Source organism: Ambystoma mexicanum, chromosome 12, assembly GCF_040938575.1.
Source record: "Ambystoma mexicanum isolate Mex_15411 chromosome 12, UKY_AmexF1_1, whole genome shotgun sequence".
In the NCBI taxonomy this organism is placed as follows: Eukaryota; Metazoa; Chordata; class Amphibia; order Caudata; family Ambystomatidae; genus Ambystoma; species Ambystoma mexicanum.
Window position 1 is genome coordinate 657,355,194 of NC_090936.1, and position 25,858 is coordinate 657,381,051.

At 48.1% G+C, this 25,858-nt stretch overlaps 1 protein-coding gene across 6 annotated transcripts in view; it reads left to right on the plus strand.

Annotated features, from left to right (window-relative positions):
• The window catches only part of HBP1 (HMG-box transcription factor 1), a 735,347-nt gene that overhangs the window by 273,905 nt on the left and 435,584 nt on the right, over positions 1-25,858 (plus strand). For all 6 annotated transcript variants that reach the window (XM_069629135.1, XM_069629138.1, XM_069629136.1 and 3 more), the window contains one exon: positions 7,817-7,973. In XM_069629135.1, coding sequence (XP_069485236.1) covers positions 7,817-7,973 — 157 coding nt within the window. The remainder of the gene's footprint in view (positions 1-7,816; positions 7,974-25,858) is intronic.

Sequence of the window (25,858 nt, forward strand, 5' to 3'; positions counted from 1 at the left end):
GCCACCTGGGAGGAGACTTTAGGCAGGGGTTCAGTCAGGGATCCGTAGGATTCTTCACAGTAAAGGAAACAAGAGAAGGGACAAAAGCTCAAGACAATAGTGAATGAACAGTACGAAATGATAAAAGTAGCTACTAGAAACCATGTAAAGATCATCTATTGAAAAGCAGTTGGTGGAAAACCAGCAGATACCAGGAGACATTCTCCTGACTTTGAGGTATAGGGTCATATAGGCTTAGAGTTGGACGACGGACAATTTCTAGACATTCACCGACAAGCACATTAGCTAGTTTTGTTAGGTAGGAAAACCCTGCAGTATAGGCTTCATTAATTTTCTTTAATACATTTACCAGTGAAATGTCTAAGCAGAGTCTGTGTCCTTCTTTTGACCTATCAGAGAGATCATTCATTTTTTTCTCTATCTGGACGACTGGCTCATCCATGCTCGTTCACCAGACCAGGCCTTGTGCAGAACTGTACCATATGTGCAGCCTGTTGCACAGTTTGGGCTTCTCCCTGAAATTAAGGAAGCCCCAGGTTTTGCCGTCCCAATGCCTCTGGTGCAATCGGGTGGTCTTGGACACTTGCCTGGGCCGGGCCTTCCCACCTGAATGGTGAGCATCTTGAAGATGGTACATGTCTTCTAACCACTGGGAAAAGTTCCTTCCTCTGCTTTTCTGCGCTTGCTGGGACTCATGGCCTTCTACATGCTTGGAGTGCCAGAGACTCGGCTACGCATGAGGTTGCTCTTGTCACTTATCAGTTGCCAGTGGTCTCAGTTTCAGCGACGTACCTCAGATCTTCTTCAGGTCTCAACAAAAGTGCCCAAAGACTTGAAATGGTGGTCCCAGAGACAAAATCTACTCAACTGTGTTGTTTCGACAACCTTGGCACCAACTGACTGTAGTCACTGACTCATTCCTGAAAGTCTGGTGCACTCACCTAAAAGACCTGACAGTATTTTAGGTGAGTGCGTCTGTGGTATCCATCGAGTCTCAGAAACACATTAAGTTGCTGGGGTTAGGACCGATCCGACTGGCCCTGCTCCTTTTTCTACCTGCAGTATGAGGCAAGACTTTATTAGTCCTTATTGACAACATGGTCGCCATGCACTACCTCAACTAATAGGGTAGTGTGGGCTCCTTGCTTCTATGCAGAGAAGCGATGCGTTGTACTTTGGCTTTGGTGAAAGTTTCTTTGCCGGCAGCTCATTTGGCCGGCAACGAGAATGTGGTAGCTAATGCCCTGAGCAGACATTAATCTGTCAGAGTCTTGGAAAAGGTGTTCGCCCGTTGGGGAATTTTTCAGATATGTTAAATTCCAGATTTCGAATGGATTGTGTCCTCCCACGTATTCCTCATCTTAGATAGATTTGTCAGCTTGCTGCTTCTTTTGGAGAAAAAAAATCACCAGAGGGTGCTGTGCTCGAGGCCGCGTAGCTGGGTCCCTCGAAGGCTGCCGTCGAGCGTCAACGTCATCTGTCGTATAAAGGGCTTGAGCCGCGCCCGTTGGTTCAGTTCCCTTTTTCCGAGCTTCTGCTTCGTGTATCGAAACGGCGCGTCAGTTGTTCTCATCGTGAAATGTCTTCTTCCTCAACCCCGACAACACCCAAGACGGGTTTTAAAAAGTGTCTCAAATGTGGAAGAAAGATGTCCATTATGGATCCTCACCGCAATTGTCTTTGGTGCCTTAGTCCTGATCACCAAGTCGACGAGTGTGGGTCGTGTTAGGCGATGTCGAACAAGGCTCTTAAGGAACACCAAGGTAAGCCACCGGTTGGGGAAGGGTCTTTAAAGTCTGCAAAAAGGCTAAAAGACTCGAGAATCGAGAACTAAGTCGGGGCGATCGAGGTTGAAAAGTCACTCGAGGAAGCCCTCTTCCTCGTCATCGAAAAAATCAAAAAGCGACGTCATAGATCTTCGTCGTCTTCTTCCTCACCCGACAGAAGGTTAATTTCTTGTCCTTCGAAGCATGATTCTCCAAAGAAATGGGAGGCCTTTAGGGCTTCAATGCTAAACATTTTTGAGAAGGCGGCCCGACCCCCTCAAAAAAGTTGCGTTAAGAGCATGCCCCTGCCCACTCTAAGGGTGACAGAGGGAAATCTAAAACGTCTCATGCTAAATCCGACAAAAAGTCGAGGGCGTCCTCGTACAATGATTCTCCAGCGCCTCATGAGTCTATACAGAAACCTTTGGTGCATAAATCGAGGTTGCCTGAGGATAAAATGGCGTCCTCATCGTCGAAGTCAGCTATCGACCCGATGCGCCCTTCGACGACGCTTTCGAAGCCAAAAATGGCGTCGATACCTTCGGCCTCGGCATCAAAGCCTTACTCGACATTGAAGCCCTCCTCGATAACCTTGGGGTTTCCTTCGAGAGTGTCGAAGCCGGTATCGATTCTGTCGACGCCTTTGTCTGGGAAATCTTTCATACCGGTTCCCAGGACGACAACTATGGCTAAGGCTAGGTCTGTTCCACCTTTACCAGAAAAATGTTTCCACCCTCCGCCCAGGCAAGAATTTTTTAAGTCTATGTCTATTTTTGAGGAACAAACCTCAGATGAGGAAATTACATCAGCTGGTGTTCGATTTGGGACAAGAGAAGTCCCTGAGGAACTGGTAGATCCTAATTCAAAAATGTCAGACCTTTATGACTGCCTACAATCGGCCAGTGGCCTAGATACCTCATCTGAGGCCTGACCCCACAGACCATGCTGAACCGGGGTATAGGAACCTCATGGGAAGAGTGATAGATTTTATGGGGTGGGAGTCAGTGTCCCCAAGATATGACCAGGATGGCTTAACGGATATTATTGATGAAGGGCCTCAAAGACTCAGTCCTTCCCTTCCACAAAGCTCATCAAAAGAGAGTTATGACAAATTGGGAGACACCTGAATCTCTACCAGCTGTAAATACGAAATATGTAGGAAAGAATAGACCTGCTCCCTCGGATCCAGAATATTTATCTAAGCACCCTTCGCCTGAAAGCTTGGTGATTCAAGCTGCAACTGCGAGCAGACAGTCGGCTTATCCCTCTATGCCCCCTGACAGGGACGACAAAAAGATTGATGCCTAGGCGAGGAAGGCTTTTACTTCTGGTAGTATGGCCCTTAAATCTACTAATGTGACTTGTACATTAGCTAGGTTCACTTACACCCTGTGGAGCTGTTTAGATGTAGCGGCTGATTACATCCCGGAGGGTGAGGAACGGGATGCTTTCCTAGCGATAGTAAAGGATGGGAAGGAGGCTATGGACGAGTGCCTGAAGTCAGGACTGGATATTGCAGAGAGTATAAGCAGATCCATGGCATCTAGCACAGTCTTTCATAGGTTCGCATGGGTAAGAAAATCTGGTTTTGCATCTGATGTACAATCCAGATTACTCAATATTCCCTTTGACGACTTGAGGTTGTTTGGCAGCAAGGCGGACGAGAGCTTGGAGCAGCTGCAGACCTCGAAAGCAGCAGCAAAATCACTCCGCGCCGCTATAAAGTAACCTCAACAGCACTCTTACGCAGGGTCATCTTCCTGGAAGAGTCGCCCTTTTCGCTTCTATTCCTCTTTTGGAAAAGGGAGAGGGCAGGCCAGTCAGAGGGGACAACAAAGAAAACCCTTTTGTGGTGGAAAAGGGAGAGGTGCTAGATCAGCCACAGCAGCGGCTACTACCTCCTCAGCCACTGCTACAGCCACTGCAAAGCTACTTTGAGGCCTTAACCCACAAGACCCCGGTCGGAGGCAGAATCACTCAGTATCTGGACGAATGGTGGGGCATTAAGTTGGATACCTGGGCACTAGAGATAGTGACCCATGGTTACTGCCTTCCTTTTCATCAAAGGCCTCAAGATCATCCACCAGGAGCCAACTCTGTAAAAATTCTAGATTTTAACCCTGCTAGAGAAGTGTGCAATAGAACATGTACATGTAGCGGAGAGGAACAAGGGTTGGTACTCCCCTTATTTTCTCATTCCCAAAAAGGACGGAGGATTGAGACCCATCTTGGACTTGAGAAATTTGAACACATTCCTCAGGAAGGACAAGTTCAAGATGGTGACCCTTTTTTAGATCCTTCAGGCTCTTCAGCTCTTCAGCTCAGGACTGGCTGGTTTCATTGAACCTTCAGGATGCTTACTTTCATGTGCCAATCCATCTCAAACACAGAAAGTACCTGAGGTTCGCAATTGGCGGATATCATTATCAGTTTCGAGTTATGCCATTTGGGCTGACCTCCGCCACAAGGGTCTTCATCAAACTAATGGCGGTAGTGGCAGCGAGTCTCAGGAGGGAGGGGATTCACATCTACCCTTATCTGGACAATTGGCTACTCAGGGCAAGTTCACCCGAACTGGCCCAAGAACATCTGGCCATGACCTGTCACTTCTACACAAATTGGGCTTCTCCCTCAATTACAAGAAGTCACAAATGATTCCGAGCCAAAGATTCCAATTCATCGGAGCGGCCCTGGACACCACCTCAGGCAAAGCCTCACCTCCCGTGGAAAGAGCTCACCACATTCTGCAGATGGTAACAACATTTCAGAATGCCCAACATCTACCGGCGTTCGACTTCCTAAGGTTGCTAGTCCTCATGGCATCCTGCATTTTTCTGGTGCCAGAGGCTCGACTGAGGATGAGATCCCTTCTATGGGCCCTCAGGATTCAATGGTCCCAGTTTTCAGGAGAGATGTCAGATCTTCTACAAGTCCCGTCCGAGGTGGCTCAAGATCTCCTATGATGGGCTCACAAGGAAAATATCCTCAGAGGGGAACCTTTTTGGCAACCATGGCCGGAGATAACTGTAGTGACGGACGCCTCACTCACAGGGTGGGGAGCCCACACCAAGGATCTGACAATCAGCGGTTGTTGGTCTCCATCGGAGTCCAAATTACACATCAACCTTTTGGAGCTGAGGGCAATCAGACTAGCTCTGAAGGCCTTTCTGCCCTCTGTACAGGGAAAGAATGTCCTGATAATGACGGACAATACAGTGGCCATGTACTACCTCAACAAACGAGAAGGCGTAGGATCACTCCCACTGTGCAGAGAGGCAATGCAGCTCTGGTTCTGGGCAATGCAAGAAGGAATCTCTCTGTCGGCAGTTCACCTAGCCGGAGAGTTGAACACGGCCGCGGACGCTCTGAGCAGGCAGAGCACAGTCTCCCACGAGTGGCGACTAGCTCAGGAAGTCCTTCAAGAGATCTTCGCCCTTTGGGGAACCCCTCAAGTGGAACCGTTTGTGACCGGGGCCAACCGGAAGTGCGATCTGTATTGCTCAAGGGAATTTCCCCAGAGAGGAGCTCTAGGGGACGCGTTTGTAGTGGACTGGGTATATCCACTCCTTTACGCGTTTCCTCCAGTCCCTGTGATTCCTCATGTAATCGGGAGGTTGAGAAAGTTCAGGAGAACCATGATCCTAATTGCCTCGGACTGGGTCAGGAGGACATGGTACCCGGACCTTCTGGACATGTCCATCTGCCCTCCAATACATCTTCCACAAAGAGAGGATCTTCTCTCGCAAGAGGAAGGTCAGGTTCTCCATCCAGAGGTCAAGACACTCAACCTTCACGTCTGGCTTCTGAGAGGTTGAGATATAAGGATTGGGACCTCCCGGCTGACGTTATGGAGATTTTGTTTTCGGCCAGAAGGCCAGCAACAAAATCCTTACCGGTGTTGTTGGAAGAAATTCAGTAACTGGTGCAGGGATAGGAATGTGGATGCTTTTCAATGTACCACTCCCATGGTGCTTTCCTTTTTATTACATTTAGCCAACTCGGGGCTCCAAGTTGGAACTATTAAAGGATATTTTGCAGCGCTATCTATCTTCAAGCACTACTCAGAAGAAGTTTCATATTTCAAAATGCCATTAGTTATCCAATTTCTTAAAGGGTTAACAAATATGTTCCCTCCTACAACATTCCAAGTTCCCATTTGGGATTTAAATGTAGTCTTTCTTATGTGTGCCCCTTTTGAGCCTTTACATTCTTGTCCTTTAAGGCTCCTAACTTTAAAAACGGTTCTACTAGTGGCTCTAACTTCAGCCCGAAGGGTGAGTGAGTTGCAGGCGCTCTCTTGCAAGCCTCCTCACACGGTTTTCCACAAGGATAAAGTTGTTTTAAAGGTCAAGCCTTTTTTCCTACCTAAAATAGTTTTGGATTTCCATCTGTCACAGAAAATCATTTTACCATCCTTTTATCCTCCTCCGCATGCTAGTAAAGAGGAGGAGAGATTCCACAGACTAGACCCTAAAAGGGCTCTCCGTTTCTACATATCTAGGCTGGAAAGATTTAGACAAACAGATCAGTTGTTTGTCGGTTATACTGGACACAAATTGGGCCTTGGTGTGTCCAAGCAAACTATATCCAGATGGATTATCCTAGCAATATCTGAATGTTACAAATTGGCTGGGAAGGAGCCTCCAGATGGTTTAAGGGCTCATTCAACCAGGGGCATAGCATCTTCCACGGCTCTTCAGAGGAGTGTCCCAGTGCAAGACATTTGTGCTGTGGCCACTTGGTCATCAATGCACACTTTTACAAAACATTATTGTTTAGACACCACTTCTTACCAAGGATGCCTTTTTGCAAAAGCCGTCCTTCATTCTGTGCATAATTGAAGAACTATGGTACTCCCTCCACCTCTAAATTACAACTGCTATGTATGGGAGTCTATCTAAGATCGGGAATACGTGGGAGGACACAATCCATTCGAAGAACAAGTTACTTACCAACTGTAACGTTCTTTCGACTGGATGTTCCTCCCACGTATTCCTCATCGACCCTCCCAACGTACCCCTCCGTACAGTTCTTTCGCTTGTTGCACTTGTACTTCCTTAAGAGCCTGACATCTGCCGACACAGAATACAACTGATGCGACCATTAACATCGAAAAAACAGAACTGAACCAACGGGCTTGGCTCGAGCCCTTTATACGACGGATGACGTTGACGCTCGACGGCGGCCTTCGAGGGACTAAGCTACGCGGCCTCGAGCACAACGCCCTGTGGCGGATTTTTTTCTCCAAAAGAAGCAGCAAGCTGACGGATAGATCTAAGATGAGGAATACGTGGGAGGAACATCCAGTCAAAAAATGTTACATTTGGTAAGTAACTTGTTCTTCTCTTTGACTCCTGATAGCGTGTTTCCAAAATGCATATATACACTGCTGAAAACAAACCCTCATCACATAGATGAGAATCTAAGACTCTCTCAAAATGCAAAAGCTGTCTAGAAATATAAGACTTTCATTTCTCTTGGGAAAGAAATCCCTTGAGTTATAAATGTCTAAAGACAGGTAGCTTGCCTATATTAAGACACACATCTAACGTAAACAAAACATGCCCTTTAAGGACATGCTGAGATCAGGTACATTGGCTACACCACACACCTTTTACAGGTATTATGTTTTTGGATGTATATTCTTGAAGCTGGGTAATTTGTGGCTTGGATTTCTGACAAGCGTCTGGCTTTTCTAGGCTGAGCTAGGACACAAGACCGAAATAAAGTACATTTGATTAGTCTTAAGCGCTACCCTACTACCAAAACCTATCCTTTGCACGATTGGTCATGTTTGTCCACCTTGAAGGGAACAAAGCTGAGTGCACGGAAGCATGTGGGAGTGAAAATGGTCTTGTGTGCTGCACGCATTTGTTGTGCTGGGTGTAATAAAATACCAATCTATGTATAAGAAAGAGCTATTGGCCCATCTCTTCAGTGTCGCTAGATCATATATGCCGGCTACAATCACAAAGCTTTGCCTTGGTAGTAAAGTGCGAGAGATGTCATATAGATAACCTTTTCTTTTTCTTGCACATTTACTTTTTCAGCGGTATGGCTCTGATGGTCTAAAGTTGATGTTGCATGAAGAAAGTGTTTCATTTGGTGAGTCAATGTTGAAGCTGACGTTTGATCCCGGAACATCAGAAGATGACTTGCTTACAGTCCAGTGCAGATTAGACCACCCATTCTACGTTAAAAATAAAGGTACGGTAACACTGTGCATCCAGATAAAATTATTGATTGATCACAATGACTAAATGACATTTAAGTAAATAAAATGACTTGGTCCCAAACCCCACGCCTAATTCGTTTTTATTGAAAATTGGGGGGGGGGGAGGGGAAAGAAACGTGACAAATAATCTATTTTTATAAATAACCCTATTCTGTATATAATAAAAGATCAGATGTAGGTTTGTCTGATGCCGGCATGTGCAGTAGAGGCTGCCCGACTGCTCAGAATGCTATGCTAGAGGGAGCTGTTGCCTTAGGAAATACAGTGGTCCAATTTGCATAGCTTCGCCTGTTCTCACCACTAGAGGGAGCGGTAGGCTTATGATATATTGTTGTCCTACTGTGTTTATGAAAACCTGCACTTTGGCCCATGTACACAACTGGCCTGTACACTAGTAAGTTCATAAATCACTAACAGAAGTAATTGTATTCCTCCTGAAGTGGGCTCACAGTAACATGTGGGTCCTTATGAAACACTTTTTTTGTTTAAACATTTGGTTGTGTTTTGTTTGCCCATTGGGCTTGCTTGCAGTGTCTTTTGACTGTCCTTTGTTTTTCTGTGATCGGTCCCTCTTATTTTAATTCGATGTTGCTCCTACGTATGGACATGGTACTCTTTCGACCGCAGATCCAAATGTTCCTTTGCCAATGTTATCAGATGGCACTAGTCAAATGCATGCCCAGTTCTAGTGTACAGAATTTGTGAGGGAACTAGTGTAGTACAGTGCAGCGCAGCAAAATTATCATTGTTAGGTTACATTTTCATTTCTATGCTAAATCTCTCTCCACTGTGAGACCCCCAGCACTTTTTGGCCTGTGGTTGGCCTCCTTCCTGGTCTCCTTGGAGAGTGGTTGGCCTCCTTTCTCCTGCACCGACCCTCCCAGGTCCAACTTGGGTCCTTTCTCTCCACCACCTCTCTCTCCACATGTGGTGTTCCCAGGGCTCTATCTTTTCACCCTGGCTCTTCATTGTCTACTTGGCCCCTTTGGCCCACCTGATCTCTACCATCTCCTCTAACTTTCAGTGTTATGTGGATGACACCCCGCTTTCTTTCAGGATCCCTACAGCCTCCTCTCCTCTCTTGCTCCTTCCTGACTGTCTATCCATGATTCAGGATTGGTGCGCCTCCAGCGGTCTCTGCCTTAATGCCAGTTAGACTGAGATCCTTCTCATTGGGACCCCTGCTTCCGCTTTCCCTCTCTCACTCTGGCCGCCCTCCTTGGGCCCTCTTCCTTCGCCTTCCTGTGAGGCAAAAAACATTGGTGTCCTCTTCGATTCCACTCTCTCTTTCTCTCTTCACATCACAGACCTTGCCAAGAAGGCCCACTACCAGCTGCACCTTCTCAAAAGTATTCTTCCCTTTCTTACTTTCCCCCAGAATCTCACTGTCTACAGAGCCCTGATTCTGTCTAGGCTGGACTACTGCAACAGCCACGTTCTCAATCTGCCTTCCGCTACTCTCCGCCCTCTGCAACTAATTGTAAGGAATTCATGGGGGTAACAGTAAAGACAGACACAAGTGATCACAGTTCAAGGGTGTTTATTGAACTTTATAATGGGTGAGATAAATGCCTAATCTAAACCTAAATCTAAGATGGGAGCAAGCTACGACCATCAAGTAATAATAAGGCAGTCCTAGTGGTATCTTGTGAAATAAGTCCTATACCAAAAATAACGATTGCCAATCCTTACTAATAAGTTACAAAAAGAGCGTGGGATAATGTTCACCAGAAAAGAAAGAAGGGTTCTCGGGATGGTACGGCTGGGTCTCCGTTCCCCATGTTTGAGGCACGGGGACCAGGCAGAACTCTCGAGCACAGCACACTCCTGGGCCTCGACATCACAAGGTTCACAGTACAGTTCAACGGTATTAAAAACCCTTCGGATGCTCAGTCTCTTTCCTGCAAAAGTCTCTTGTCTTAGAAAATTTGCTGATGTAAAGTAACAAACGTACGTTCTGTGTTCTTGCACCTTGGGCGATTGTTCTTCGCCCCGATTTCACAATGACAAACTTACCAGCTCGCCCTTTGGATCTCCCTATGCCGGGCTCGGATCCTTCTTACTCAAACTGGCCTCCCTCAGTCTGGTTCACTATGGCCTTTCTTCAACACAGTTCATGGATTCTTAATACAGTTCATGTTATTGCTCAGTTTGATCAGAAACAAGGGTTTTCCTTTCTCTTAGCTTTCTTTCGGCATCCCTCTGCTGGGTTCACATTTGCCAATTATCACAGTTCACAATCGTAGTGGAAAGTGGGGTTCCTTTCCCCTAGCTTTCCCTTGGCAACGGGTCAGAGACTTTCAATTGTACAACGGATTGGACGTGACCCTTGGAGGACCACTCTGACGCCTCACGCCACTCTTTCCTAGGGCCTTCTGGTTACTTTAGTTTCAAAAACAGGTCCCAGTCTTTCTAATGAGGCCCACGTGGCCCCGGCCCCCTCTGCACCTGGACCACGCACACACATTCGTTCTTCTTGCGTTCAAAATGTTGCTACTCACAACCTTGGGCATGACATTCCTCCGACTTACCGGTTGTGCTGAACCCGTTGGCTTCTTTGTTGTCTGAGTCAAGGAGAGTATCAAGGTTGCCAGCTTGCCTCTTCGCCTGCGTTATCTATGCGGTAGGCCTCCCATGTACCATTGACGTCTGCTGCTTTGCATGCCAGCTGTATCTCCCGGTCTTATGATTTCCCTTCTGGAGGCTTTGCAGGACTGAGTTGAAAAGAGCAAGGGCAATTCACCCCTTCGTCGTCCTTTCACGTCTCACCGCTTTTCTTCTTCATTTGTACTGCCGGTTTGGTGTAATTGTCTTCTCGTGCGTTCGGCCTTGCTCGAAGTGTGCGTTCGTGCTCTGCCTTTTATCCCTTTGGGAAAGGTAAAGAGCCGTCAGGTGTGCGTGGTTATTGTCAATTGCCTGACTGTGCCTGGCCAGAGTGTTCGGCCATGTCAGGTAAACGGCTCTGGTGTTAGTCTGTTGTCTCTTACCGGGTAAGAAAGTGTTTGTGTGAGAAAAGGGGTGGGGGGTTAGAGTTTCTAAATATCCTACAGGGTAGGATGGGGGAAAAGCTGTTAAAGGGAAGGGGATACCGCATCTCAACCCTCGGTGTCCCACCTCTACTCCCCGCCGAAGACCCCTTGTCCAGGTGATCCTTCCCCACTAGTCCACCCCAGGAACTGGATCCAATAGCGATGGCTGTGTCCTGGCCACGTGGACGACAGATATCCGGGTACTTGCGGGTGAGACACCTTCAGGTTTCTCACATAATCCAGAATAGGACTGCAAGACGTATCCTTGGCCTCAAGCTCATTAACTGTATCTCTCCAGCCCTGACATCTCTACACTGGCTCTGGGTGGCTGCAAGGAACAAGTTCAAGACCATCTGCATTGTCCACAAGTGTTTCTTGAGCCGTGGCCCGTGCTACTTCCAACTCTCTTCCAAAATACCTGCCTTTGCGAGCCCTTCACCCAGCTACCTCCAACTCTCTGAGTGTCAGACGCTTCTCCAAGCAGAGAGTGGGGGTGGATCTCTCTCCTCTGCAGGTGCCTCCCTCTGGAATGTCCCTGTCCCTCTCAAACCTGAGCTGGACCACCTGAAGTTCAGGAAGCTGCTCAAGACTTTCCTCTTCTCTGCTTTCTCACTCTCTCTCCCCCGCTAACCTACCTGTCGGCTGCTCCGACTGATTGCTTGGTGTCCCAATGGGTACCGGGCACCTCCATGATCAGTCTCCCCTGCACTGCCTCTGGGCCTAGCGCGCACTTGGGGGCTGTAACTGTAACCTCTACAGCCCCTGCCTCCTTGCACTTACCCAGAGCTGCCCTTACTGAGCTCACTCAGAGCAAAGCTGCCCTGATTGCACTCTCCCCTCTTCCATCCCCCTGCACTTTTTGCACTGTCGCTCTTGCATGATCTAAATGACACCAGGCCTAGTAAGATTGTTTGTCGTGTTCTTCCCATGCCCCCCACCACCCCCATTGTCTTGTCGCACCTAGAAACACTTGTGTACAGGTGTGTATAAATGACTTATCATATCTTTACTCTCTGGAACTCTGACTTTCCTGCATCTGAGCCCTATCTTGACTACTGTTGACCACTAGTGCCCCTCTTCATGCCTTAGAATAGGGAAGGACTCTTAAGTATATGGACTCTGACTAGAAAATATAACAAGTGTTGCAAAGTACTTACTTGTAAAAGTGTTGGTGTGTCACTTTGATTACTGAAAGTGTTACTATGTTCTTACTTACCTTTGAATTGTTTGTTGCCCCTCTGAAAAGTATGTTATTTACTTGGAATGAATTAATGAACATATACATATACAATCGCACTGCGCCGAACAATCTTGAGTTTGCGTGCAAAGTTGCACACATTTTTTATTCCATTCAAAAATCAGCCTGACACGTGTTTCGAGCTTGAGCTCTTCCTCTGAGGCTGAAAAAGTTCATCCCATACAATTTGAGAATTGAAACACATTTACAAAGGTAAGCCAATATAAATTAGACAGGCGAAAAACACCAAGGTTACACAAAAAAGGTTTGTAACAAACATAATACAGATAACCAAATGACCAGGTATTAATATACATACCATAAAAGGTAAATAATGAGTCATAATAAAGACAAGAAAGAAAAAACAAGAAACAGAAAATCACACAGAGAAAAACACAATTAGTGAATATTGATTGTTATATTAATGACATACAAAATTTATAAAAATAGTCATTTGGGCGGTGGGTCACATCACCTATGCCTCTTAAACAGTAATTACCTTGCGTTACTCGTGAATTCACTAAATAAAAGGAAACCAAAATATAAAAAAAGAAAATGAATAAACAAATGATATTCTTGTTTGCTAAAAGTGCATATATCGCCAACTCAATATTACCACTAACCATAAGCGTATTGCCTTACTAGTCAATTTGAATCAAATAAAGCACCTGCAGGTGAGAATCAGGATATATTACACCGTCTCCATATGATGAATTATAGTTATTAATTGTGTAATCACCCATAATAAGAAATCAAATAAATACCTTACTATCGCAACGCTGTTGTATCTCACGAATTTTAATTGCTCTGTTCTGACCAAAAAATCCAGTTATGCGTTTATTATTTTGGTCAAAGTAGTCCCACATCATGGTAATAGAGAAAAAAAGATTTGTGGATCCAAAAGAGGGAAAAGACAAAGAAAAAGAAAAGCCAACACAATTGATTTAATGTGTATTTCCACTCAACCTCAGTGTCGGTCTGAAAAAACCAAACCCCTAACCGTTGTGTTGCCCCCCCTTTTTGGGCAAGCACGCTCTCCGGTCTTCAGACAATCTTTGACAATCTCCTATTGGGGGTTATGGATCACTATACCCCCCCCCCCCCTTGACTGCATTCGTATCAGGCCCTATGTGCACTGTGATACTTACACAAATAACAAATAACATTAAGACACAAAGAAAACACAAAGAATCTATTCCATTTATAACAATAGGATACATTTATTTATATACACACAGCTAAGCATAATACATAACAATGCAGGCAGTTCTAATGCTATGTCTAATTTGCACCTTTTATACTTCTGGTGCAACGCTACCATGCAGTAACTATGTAAGCCTGTGCTGCAAGTGTGTGGTTCTAATGCAAGCGCAAGCATCCATCACCTTCATGGGTAAATCCACACCATCAATCCACACTCTCCTCTCCCAAAGGGGGATTGTGTGTGTGTGTGTGTGTGTGTGTGTGTCCCCTTGTGTCCCCTTATCAATCAATTTAAGCCTAGGCCAAACCCATACTTCCCATTCGGCTGTCTTTCCTGGCAGGCCTCAAGACTGCCAAGCTCTCTCTCTGCCTCATCGATCTCATTAAGGCCCATCAGTCTGCTGCACCATCTCCAGCCAAGCTCTCTCTCTGTGGCTCTCCCGATCTCTCTGGCCAACTCTCGATCTCTCGTGCAGACTCCCACAACTCTTCAGTCCTTTCTCTTCAGCCCTCCTGGTTATAGTCTCCAATGACGCACAGAATGTCTAAGAATGTCTCTCCCTCAGCGTTTAGCAAAATGCCTGCCTGTCTCCTTGCGTGTTACGTCTCGGCATGTCCTGTTACTTCCTGTCAATGTGACATTGGAACATCATATCTTTCTTTCATTACTTTCCGAGTATGTTGCGAAATACATCATCTATTCCCTGTTTCTCCATTCTCTCGACTGTAGGCTTCACTCTGTATTACAAAATGCACTCTTAGGCCCCGTCCCTCTCATACAAAAGCACTCTCTCCATCTCTCCATGTCACTCCCTTCATGGCCCCAACACTTGTGGTTCTCTCCGCGAAGCACACCAACTAAGCTGATAAGCTTCCTAGGCCGTCTCTACTAGGACAAGGGTCCATGTTATCTGTACTCTCTGCCAATGTTCACAAAACAATTCTCCGCACTGCGCCCAGTGTCTTCTGTCTCTCTCCATCAGAAATTGGATTCAAATGCCAGCCTAATGCTTTCTAGCGTTTACGATTTCTCTCACAATACAAGCACTACATAATGCTGACTCATTCTAAGTGACTCAACATACATACATGACATACCAAACATATCTCTAAATGTGTCTCTACGTGCATTTCCAATATGACAGTGTGTGTGTGGTGCAAGCAATGCATTTTCTCTCTCAGCCTAAGTGCTATTTCTAATGCAAACATAGATGAACAGCAAATCATGGTGAGTATATGTTGTGTCTCTAAAACACTACATGTCACTTCAAATATGGGCAAGTGCAAGTGTCATTCTATTTCAAATGGCAAAGTGCAAAGTGGCAGCATGTTTCTCTCCTAATGGCAAGCACTATATGCATACAGTATCATTCTATAAGCAAATCTGCAAATGCATACAAAGGTGGCAGTCTTATATTGGATAGTGTCTACTTGAGCAATGTACTAATTAGAACTAAACAGAATGCAATAATGGAATGATTCCATAGCAAAGATTCTAATGATTGTGTAATGGTGTCTCTTCTACAAATAATACTATGATTTCTTCTAATGGGTGTTATGATTTCTAATGATAACAATTCCATGCTTCTCATTTTATCCAATTCCACATCAGAACCAATTCGATAAGTCCAAAGAAGAAATGGGGTCAAACAGCATTAGATGCGTTTTAATTTTTGAACAACGACCCTCAATTGGATCAATTATAGCCCCCCTCCCAGGGACCATGCCAATCAACCTTAATTAACAAAAAGCTATTCACCTCCCAGGAACCATGACAAAGTCTGCAGAACTACTGCCTACCTGGTCTTTCGGCATCCGTCTGACAAGGTTACGCTTCCGTGTACAACCTAACTTGATACATATGCGGTTGTCTGTCTCTTGAGGCACCGTCAACTAGACCGGTCCCCAACTTCCTATGTCCACCATCTTGAATGTGTTTGACACTGCTATACCTCGGGTTAATAGGGCCGCTCACCTGTACATTAAACTGACCTAAGAATGTGTTATGATGCCACTGGACATATACGTTCAAATCCATATTTCTAATCTCAACGCCGTAATTGCATTGGGCACGTATTACTGCCGTATTTGCAGGCGATATCTGCTTGTGTCGAAAATTGCCAATTAAAGCTAGTACTGCCGTAAATGTATATTTCATTAATAGTAACAGTGCTCAATCCAATGTGCAGGTATAGCTACCAAATATACATGCAGTTATTAATTACGTTGAATATTGCCACTTGTAACGTCTGCTGTTATTATTATTTTTCTTTTCAAAAATAGTTTTTATTGTTTTTGGCACAACAAGCTTTGCAAATATTCAAGTGTTACATGATTTTGAGGCTTGTAATGGCACAAAAGAAAAGAAAACTGCAGTTAATAAAACTGAATCATAACAAATCATACATTTTCTTAAGAACAGAACATATAATAACTAGAGGGGGGCAGGGGGCAAGGTTCAAGGTAGGAACAGGAAGACTGCTTCTTTCACAGTTGGCGTATTGTGAAGCTGCCGGTATGTCTCGGTGCTTGGGCTCAGGATGGGTTCTTCCGGGAAAGTTTCTGTGGATTTGTGCAACCTAGTCTACACAGTATTTAGCGACTCGGTTGTAAACAGGAGTCTTTCGATTCACCGGCTGTTTGTTATGCCCCTTTCCTTTCAGTCCTGGGTTTCCATCCAACGCAGCGCGGGGGTCCGTCTTGCCATGTCAGGGGATTGTTGTGCATATTCCAGGAAGGGGGCCCAGATACGCTCGAATTTGGTTCTGTTGTCGAGTCTGATGGCCATGACTTTTTCGGCTGCTACGATTTCCCAACATTTGGACCACCACATTTGCTTAGATGGACCTTATGGGTTTTTCCATAGTCTCGGGATGGAAATTTTGGCGGCTGTCAGGAGGTGAGAGCAGAGGTCCGCCATGCAGCCTGTTAAGTGGAATTGACCATCCCCCGTCGCCCCCAGCAACACGATTCCTGGGTCCCAGGGGATAGTAAGCCCACGTATTGTTTTGATCTGTTCAAGGGTGTTTCGGGCAAGTCCAAAAGAGGTGGAACAGGGTTCCTCGGTCCGGGCAGCCCCTCCAGCAGTGAGCAGGGATGTCCGGATTGCACTTGTTCCGGATCTCAGGGGAGCGGTACCACCTGTAGCAAACTTTGAACGCCCCTTCTTTGTTTGTCACACATTTTGAGCTTTTGTGCGCCCGGGTCCAGATATGATTCCATTCCTCCGGTTCGATCATTCTTCCTATGCCGTCTTCCTATTTTAGCATGTATGGCTCTTTTTGGGTTGGGTCTGTTCTGTCCAGTAATTTGTATAATGTGGCGATTTTCCCCCTCGGAGGGTTGGCAGTGAGAGTGTGTTCTAGCGCTGTCAGTTCTCTGCTGCCATGCTTCTTGGCTAGTTCACTCGAGAGCCAGTGCATCAGTTGCGTGTAGCGGAACCTTTCTGTTCCAGGGACCTTAAATTTGGCTTTGCACTCCTTGAAGTTTAGTGGGCGTCCATTCTCAAAGAAGTCTGTCATGGTCTCCAAGCCCCCGTCTCTCCATTTCGCGAAATTATTTGGTGCAATTCCCGGGGAAAAGTCTGGGTTGTCCCAGATTGGTGTGAGGGGTCCCATTGTGCTTCTGCACTTCATAGGGGCCGGCTGCCTTTTTCTAGCTAGCGATTGTATTTCTCGTTGAGGACAGAGGGCCCGAGTCTTGGGTCCCCTTGGGTTCTTTGATGTGGGGCAACATCTCAATTGGTGTCTTGCTCCAATCTACTTCCATTTGTAGCCACCGGGGTCGATTAGCGAAAAGTTTCCATGTGAAGGCCGGGGCTAGCTGAGCTGCGAGGCAGTACCTGGCCACATCCGGGACCCCTAAGCCGCCCATCTCGGCACTCCGGATCATGATGCGCTTCGGGATGCGTGACTTCTTTCCTTCCCAGACAAGATTCAGTATGTCCCCTTGCAGCTTTTGGAGGGCTTTTTTCCGGATAGCCACTGGAAGGGCGTGTGCGAAGTATAGCAACCGTGGGATTAAATTAATTTTTATCGCCGTGATCCGACCAAACCATGAGATTTCTTGTTTTCTCCAGCGTCTAATGTCGTTTTTTAACTCTTTAAAGAGTGCGGGAAAGTTTATCTTGTACAGCTTCTCCGTTTTGCTGGGTATCTGGACTCCTAGGTAATTGATACTCCCCTTTGCCCATGGGATCCACTACTCAGCTTCCAGCACCGTTTTGAGCTTTTTTGGTACGTTGATGCCCATCGCTACAGATTTTGAGATATTTATTGTGAACCCAGAGGCTGTTCAGAACTCTTCCAAGGTTTGCCATAGGGCCCCTATGGACTCTTTCGTTTGGGTGAGTGTTAGCAGCACATCGCCCGCGTATAGGGCCACTTTGTAGGATTCCCTCTCGATAGTGAGACCTTGTATTTTTGAGTTAAGGCGGACTCTTGTCAGCAAATGGCTCCATAGACAAGGCAAAAATGAGTGGGGAAAGGGGAAACCCTGCCTTGTGCCTCTGGTTATGTTGATTCTGTCGGATTTGGCACCATTTAAGCATAGTCTCGTGGAGGGACTTTGGTAATTGGCTAGGACCCATTTTTACAAAGTTCGGGCCAAAGCCGTAATGCAGCAGGGTTTCCTTTATGTATCCCCAGTCGAATGCCTTATGCGCATCTATGGAGAGGACTGTCAGCTTCGAGCCCATCCTGTTTGCAGATTCTATTATGTTGATAGTTCTGTGGATGTTGTCTTGAGTACCCCGCCCTGGAATGAAGCCTGCTTGATCTGAATGGATGATGTCTGGGAGGAGTGGGGCCAGCATATTTGCCAATATTTTAGCAAATATTTTAGCACTCATTGTTTAGAAGAGTTATTGGCCTATATGATGCGCATTGCGTCTGGTCTTTCCCCGGTTTTGGGATTAGCACCGTTAGAGATTCGTTCATGGCCGCAGTAGTGGAACCAGTAGAGAGAAATGAGTTGTATAGGTTTGCCAGTAGGGGTGCTGGAAGGTGACCACATTTCTTGTAAAAATTTGAGGTCAGCCCGTCTGGTCCGGGAGTAGTGTTTTTTAGGAGGCGGATCGTCTCGATTACTTCATCCACTGAGATTGGGCGCTCTAGGTCAGGCATTAGGGGGTGTGGTTGCTTCTTTGGGATCGGGGCCAGGAATTGGTGTCGGGGGCCCTGCCATGATTTCCTCGTGATGCTGAACCATTGTCTTGAGCTTTTCTATTTCCATGTGGTGCGGGGTGCCATTTTTGTCGACCAGGCATTGGATGTAGTTCCTTGTTTGCAGTTTTTTCAACTTATGCGCTAGGAGGCGGTTAGCTTTGTTGCTATTGAGGTAGTAGAATTGCTTAGTGTAGGTTAGTGCTCTGGCAGCCAGGTCTGCTAGGTGTATTTCCAGCTCCCTTTTCACTCTTTTTAGGTCTCGGTTTGTTGTTTTCATGTGGCGCTTCTTGAGCTTGTTTTCCAGTTTTACAACCCTCTCCTCCAGCTTTCGTTGCTTCAGCAGATTTTGTCACCTGAGTCTAGCTGTTGTCCATTGCCCCCCCCCCCCGAATTACAGGTTTCATAGCGTCCCACACAGTTGCCATTGGAGAGTCTGGGGTTGTGTTTTTTATTAAATAATTCTGAAGCGCCTCAGCGAGGTCAGAGCTGGCGGCTGGGTCAGACAAGATATGATCCTGCATTTTCCATTGCCGTTGGGCAGGTTCTGGAACTCCTTGCAGAAGCAGATTCATTGTGACCGGCGCATGGTCAGAGATTGCTATGTGCCCAATTTGGATTTCCTCCACATAGGGGGCCATCGTGTTTGCGACGAGCAAGTGTTTGATCCTCGAGTACCCTCTGTGGACATGGGAGAAGAATATATAGTCCCTTTCTCCCTGGTTGCGCAGTCTCCATATGTCAATCATCTCGGTTTCCCGTAGGAATTCGGCCATGGCCAGGGCTTTGCTAAAGTCTTCCCTTGAAGGTGGTAGGGTCTTGTCGAAGCTCGGGTTTGGGGGGAGATTGAAGTCTCCTCCGATTAGTAAGTGGCCGGCGGTGAAAGCAGCGATAATCGGGAGGAGGTTGCGAAGAAACTGGTCTTGCTCTTTGTTTGGACCATATATTGCCACTAGGGTGATTGGGAGTTCAACTAGTAAGCCTTTTAGGAGCAAGTATCTCCCCTCCGGGTCTCCTTTGGTAGTAATCTGAGTTAATGGCAGATTTTGACTCACCAGTATCGCAACTCCTCTTTTTTTCTGTGCGGCAGAGGCGGAGTAGCATTTAGGGTAACGTCGGAAGCGTATCTGTTTTTCATTCTCTGCTACCAGGTGAGTTTCCTGAAGGTAGACTATGTCGGCTGCTAATTGATCCAATCTATGTTCCACCGATTTCCGCTTTCTTGGGGCATTAAGGCCCTGTACATTCCACGTTGTGATGTAGAGTGTTTTATCTAGCGAACCCATCCTTTGAGCACATGATAGTTCAGTTTGTTGTCTTCCCTGGAGGTTACTTGTTCTCAACTTGTCGGTTCCTTTTTCCGCAATGCCCCCCTCCGCATGGGCCCCCTTCCCTCTACGAACCCCTCCCACCCCCCCCCCCCAAAAATAACAGGTTTTCTGGACCAGCCTTCAACCAACGGGGCAACTGGCCGGACTGGTGTGTTAACGCTGATGGAGGCGACTGCGCGTCTTCTGCTACACAAGTTTGAGAATATTCAGCTTTCTGATCTTAGGCGGAACAGTTACAAATTTTCTGAAGGTGTTCAGGCCTTCTTCCCCGGGCCAGGCGTCCTTTTGGATCGATTGATCATACTGGCCTGAGGGTCCAAGAAGATAGAGTCCGTGGTTTAGGTCAAGCGGCAGCTGTCTCGGACTCACTCCCCGCCAGGTTGGCGTTCGGAGGCCTAGAGGGGGACCTGTTGACTCCCCCAAATTGAGGTTGTAGTTGGAGGGGCTTCTTTCTTAGAGGTTGTTATTCCTCCTATGTTTGTCGGGGGGGGGGGGCCTGTAGTCTGCGGCGACCCTCTACCCTAGTCCAGAGCCTGGAGTAGTCCCTTTGGGTCTTTCTGTGTCTTCTGCGGGCCCCCCAAAATCCCCCACCTCATTGTCCGGGTTCATGAAGCGCTCGGCTTCCTTGGGTGAGGGGATTAGTCGTGGCTTGCCATCCCATGTGAAAATGAGAGCTGTGGGGAACCCCCCATCGATAGGTCGTCTTCCTCTCCCGCAGCCATTCGGTCAGTGGTTTAAGGGCTTTTCTTTTTGCAAGGGTGGCCGCTGCTAGGTCTTGGTAGAGGGATACTGAGGCATCTCTGAAGCCAATTCGAGCCGAACTTCTGGCTTTGCGCATGATTACTTCCATGACTCTATAGAAGTGGACTCTCGCTAGGACATCTGGTGGGGAGATTGCATTCTGTTTGGCTCTGACCCTATGGACTCTGTCCAGTTCTAGGGGGGCTTCATCTGGGAGCGTTAGAATGAAGCGGAATAAGTCATTGACAAATGCATTTAGTTCTTCCTCGGGGACAGAACTCGGGATTCCTCTTAGGCGGATGCTGTTGCGCCTTGACCTGTTTTCTGCTTCTTCCTGATTGTTTTCGAGGGCATCACATCTGGCCTCCAGCACAGTGAGCCTGTTGACCCCTTCCCCAATCTCGAAGTTTTGCTCATACAGAGTTGTTTCAATTTCTTCTGTTCTGGCTTCAATTTCGCCAACTCTCTTTTCTAGGGACGAGATTTTGCTTTTTAGTTCTTCTGTGCCTTTTTGGTATTCCATGGTTATTGCAGAGAGGAGCGCTTGGAGATCTGCTTTTGTGACTGCTTGGGTTGGCAAATCGGAATTGGGTTCAGGGGGTGTGTATTGTCATTGCGTTCCCCTTTCTTTGACTTCTCCCCCATGGTATTAGACAGCAGGATAGATATATCGGCCTGTTTGGAAGGTTTAGGGTTTCTGGACATTGTTCTGTGTTATTGTAGCGGGGATCTGGTTCAGCCCTTCACGTCCAATGGGCAGATTTGGTTCTAGCTCAGACTCCAAATTTCGCACCCTGGAGGCTTCCCAGGGTTGTTGTGTGCTGTTTGGCAGCTCTGCCGTGCGGCACTGAATCATGGCGGTCCTCGGTGCTCTACTGTTGTGCTGGGGCCCAAGGGGGGTCCTTTGCTGGAGAGGAAGGCCTCCGGCTCCACCCGGGGAGTGATAAGGACGCAATAGGCGCCCAGCTGAGTTCTCTCCTGCAGGGAGCTGGATGGAGTTGTTGGGGGAGGCATGTCCCCTGGCGGCCCTCGAGCTGCCCGCTCCCGGCCCCCCACTGGGTCCGCAGCTAGCAGGCCAGGACAAGGAGCACCGGCCCGACTTTGGTCCCCCCCCCCGGACGGAGCTGAGTGGGAGGGACGCAGTTGCCTTTCTTGGGTCCAGATGGCCTGTTGATTAATTTCGGGATGCCATCCTAATGTGATCCGGGGCACGCCGGACCCTCCTTGCCGTCAACGGAGAGATGGAGGCTGTAGAGCCAGCGTGTGGGGCTACGAGGGCCTGGGTGGTGCAGCAGGTGCCGCCCTACCTTTGTCCGGGTGCGGGTGCAGTAATCAGGATGTAGGGCCGCTGGAAGTCCGCCTCCCACGTCGGACGAGTGCTGGGAACAAGCCGGTGCAGCGGGACGTGCTGAATCACCGAAGCTGCTCGGGGCGCTGGTTGCACTGGACTGTCAGCAGAGGCCAGCAGGGGGCCTCCGGCCCAGAGATGTGGGCAGAGGAAGGTTGGTTGGTTGGAGGGACCAAAAGGAGCCTTCGCTGTGTTGCTTTGTGGTGGCACCCCCTGCGCTGCAGTTGGCCGCCTTCGGTCTTGTTTAACTGGCGTTTTGTTAGCCGGAGCGGCTTGGTCCGCTGGGTCTCGGTGGGTGTTGGGTCCGTGCTACACCCGTACACGCCGGCTGCTGCCCATGGTTGAGCGCACCCCCCGGAAGTTGCTCACAGATTTGTCCAGTGTCGTAACAGGGGATTCACCGCCGCAGTCCTCTAGGTTATCTCTTATTCCCCTGCCAGGGCTGATCGGGCTGAGGGGATCAGTTTAGGCGCCGCTGCTGTCCCTGCTGTCCGCCATGTTGGGATCCTGTCAGAGGCGCCAAGCCGCCTCGTTAGGAAGCCCGGCCAAAACTCTGTCTCTGCCGGGCCAGGAACGTTGAGATTGTAGCATGAGCTGCCTGAGCCTTCCGGCTCTTCAGGGCGCCGAGTTTTTTGTTTTTTTAAACTTTATTTATTCGACTTGACAACACACAGAACAATACATCAGAGAAGAGCACATCATGCCATCAAATTACAATTAAAACAAGAATTATCAACAGTACAATAGGAATTAGAATGCAAACCACAGGGGATAGATGGCTAGGGATGGATGCATTGCGAGCGGGGCTAGCTAGAGTGTTAAAAAGTGGGAGGGATCATTGAGGGGATTGGGAGGGAGGAGGGGACTGGGTTCGAGGACAAGGCAGACATGTAATTACGGAAGGGACGCCAAAGGTCCCTTGGCCTCGAATGTGAATGCTGTAGAGTCCCCCAGGTCTCCTCAGTGTCATGCGCCCAGGCGACTGCCCTAAGCCACTGCGTGTGCGTGGGAGCATTGGGACAGAGCCAGCACAATAGTATACAGCGCACTGCAGGCACAAAACATAGACCTGCCAGTTTTTTAGAATCCTGTTTCAATCCGTTTAGATCATGAAATAGGCAGCGCATAGGAGAGGGGTCAATGGTGTGGTCTAGTATGACAGATATAGTAGAGCATATGTCACGCCAGTATTGCTCCAGGCTTGAGCAGTGCCAGATCATATGAATATAGGTAGCTTTGTCCGTTCCACATCTGGGGCAATTAGGCGACTTTTCATGAAACATATGATGCAGGTTAGTGGGCGTTTAGTGGTATCTGTGCAGAACCTTGAATTGCAGTAACTAAAACCTTGAAATATAGGACAACTCCTGGGTACGCACGCACATTCGGGACCAGCGCTCATCAGTGATCTCGGCACCGAGATCTTCCTCCCATTTAAGTCTAAGTTTAGAAAAGGAGGGGGCGGCTCTGGTTTGTAGTAGGTTAAAGAGTCTTGATACCTTACCTCTGAAGGAATCGGAGGAGCATAGTTCTGTGATTATGGGATCGTCTGGTGGGAGTGTGGGGAAATCGGGGTATCTGGCCTTCAGATTCTTGCGAAGTGAGGAGTATTGCAGCCAGGTAGATGGTTTACGCTTGAGGGAGAGAGGAAGGTCCGACTACTCAAGGAAGTTGCCTTGTACAAAGGCATCACGAAGCGTCAAGAGACCTGCCTCCGCCCAACGGGCTACAATGGGCTGAGGGATGTATGGAACATCTGGGACGAAGTTCCAGAGTGGGAGGTCCCTGTGAAATGGGTGAGGTGTGGCAACCATTGCCCATATTTTGGTAAGTGGTAGGGATGTGCTAACTACGGGGTCTGCTGAGTCCAGATCAGGCGGGACGGGCTTTAAAATAATGGATCCAATTGCACGTTCACTAACCTTCCGCTTCTCAAGTCGGACATGGGGAGGGGGGGTCAGTGGTGTTGAACCAATAGGATGCAAATTGGGATTGGGCTACCGCCCAGTACCTGAGAAAGTCAGGGGCGCTGAACCCACCTAGTTCCTTGGGGGTAGTAAGAGTAGCCAGTTTGAGACGGACCGCGCCGGAATGCCAGAGAAAGGTGTTTGTGATACTGCGTAGCTCCTTAAAGAATTTGTTGCCCGGCCATAGCGGGAGGCTGGTGAAGCGGTATAAAAGTTGAGGCAGCACTACCATTTTAAGTATACCGATTCTACCGGCTAGGGAGATGGGGAGTCTAGTCCAACTAGCGGTTTTAGTGGCCAGGTTGGTTAGGTAATTTTGATGGTTATCAATACACAGCTTCTCCGTGTGTCGAGAGACCAACACCCCCAGGTAAGTAATATTGGATTGAGACCAAGTGAAACGCATCAGGTCAGAGGGGGGGTAGCTTGGTATTCGTCAGCGGAAATCGGGCCGATTTAGAGCAGTTAACTCTCAGTCCAGATATGTGCCGAATCGGGCTACATCTTGGAGGATTGGGGCCAGGTTGGTTTCGGGGGAGCGGATGTACAGGAGGGCATCTTCGGCGTAATAGGAAACTATGTCGGCCTGCCCTGCCGTGCGTAAGCCTCTGTGAGAGTGTGACTGACGCATCATGTCTGCAAAGGGTTCCATAGCAATTGCAAAAATTAGCGGTGAAAAGGATTCTCTCAGAAAACGCTTAAGGACCGCAATTGGCGGTTGGAGTGCTGGCTGAATGAAGGTATTTACCCTTCATCTGAGGTTGGATCGGTTTCGTAGCCTGGCGTCTGAGAGACCCGTTCAAACAGTTCCTCGCCGGTCGGTGTCAGCTGAACCACCGGCTAAGAAGTCTCGACCTTCTGGTACATAGAAGAGTGGTCGCGCCTCTTTGGGCAAACACCTGCCGAAGGGGGTGCCGTCGTCTTCCAAACATGGTTGTTTGGACCAGTCCCATGGGTCGGAGGGAAGGCCCGAAAAAACAACTTCATTGATGAAAGACAAGAAGGACTCTTCCAAACGCCCCTCGTCAGTAGACCTTCGTAGGTCATCCTCAAGTAGAGAGTCGTCGAAGCATCGAACCAGTGGGACCAAACGGGCGGGATCGCCTGAAAAAAACTACGCCACAGGTGGCGGTTCCAGCTACGTCATCGTTGACGGGAGTCCCGTCGTCGACGGTTTCGCTGCCAGCTACAGTGCCTGCCTCCACGATTGTGTCTTCAGCTCCGTCGGCTGCGATTGAACAAGGCCAGAGGTTCTCGTCGTCGACGGACAACTTGTTGCCGACAAGTGGGGCGTGGCAGCCTCCTGCTTTTGACGCCCTTCTGCCTGACACGCTTCTACAGCATGAGGCGGCCCTTTCAGTGTCATTGGGGGAGGATGAACAGGAGCCGGTGGTCAATCCGACGGGCCTTGGCTTGCAGTGTGTTGGCCCTTTGACGTCGATGGGAGTGGGATCTGGTCCATCCAGTTACCCTCTGGTGAACCCGCAGGCGATTGTGTTGCTCCAGGTCCTGTCTACACTACAGTTCTTGTTGGGTCAACTAGATTCAAGATTGCCTCCTCTGAGTGTGGCCCCGATGGCCCCTATCGTTGATGCGGCAGGTGTCCCTCTGCGTTTGACGGCTGCAACTGAGTTGCCGACACCTCGGCCGATGAGCGAAGAATGCCCTCGTTCCCATCCTGAAGAGGGTGAGCTGCCGGACTCTGATTCGGACTGTGTGCCTGTCTAATGTCTCTTTGTCGCCGTCGAGAGATCCTACATGGGTTTCGGATGTGGAAATGGAAACGCCTCGTAGTCCAACACAACCGTCTCCTCCTGATGATGTGGGGGCGTTCCATGC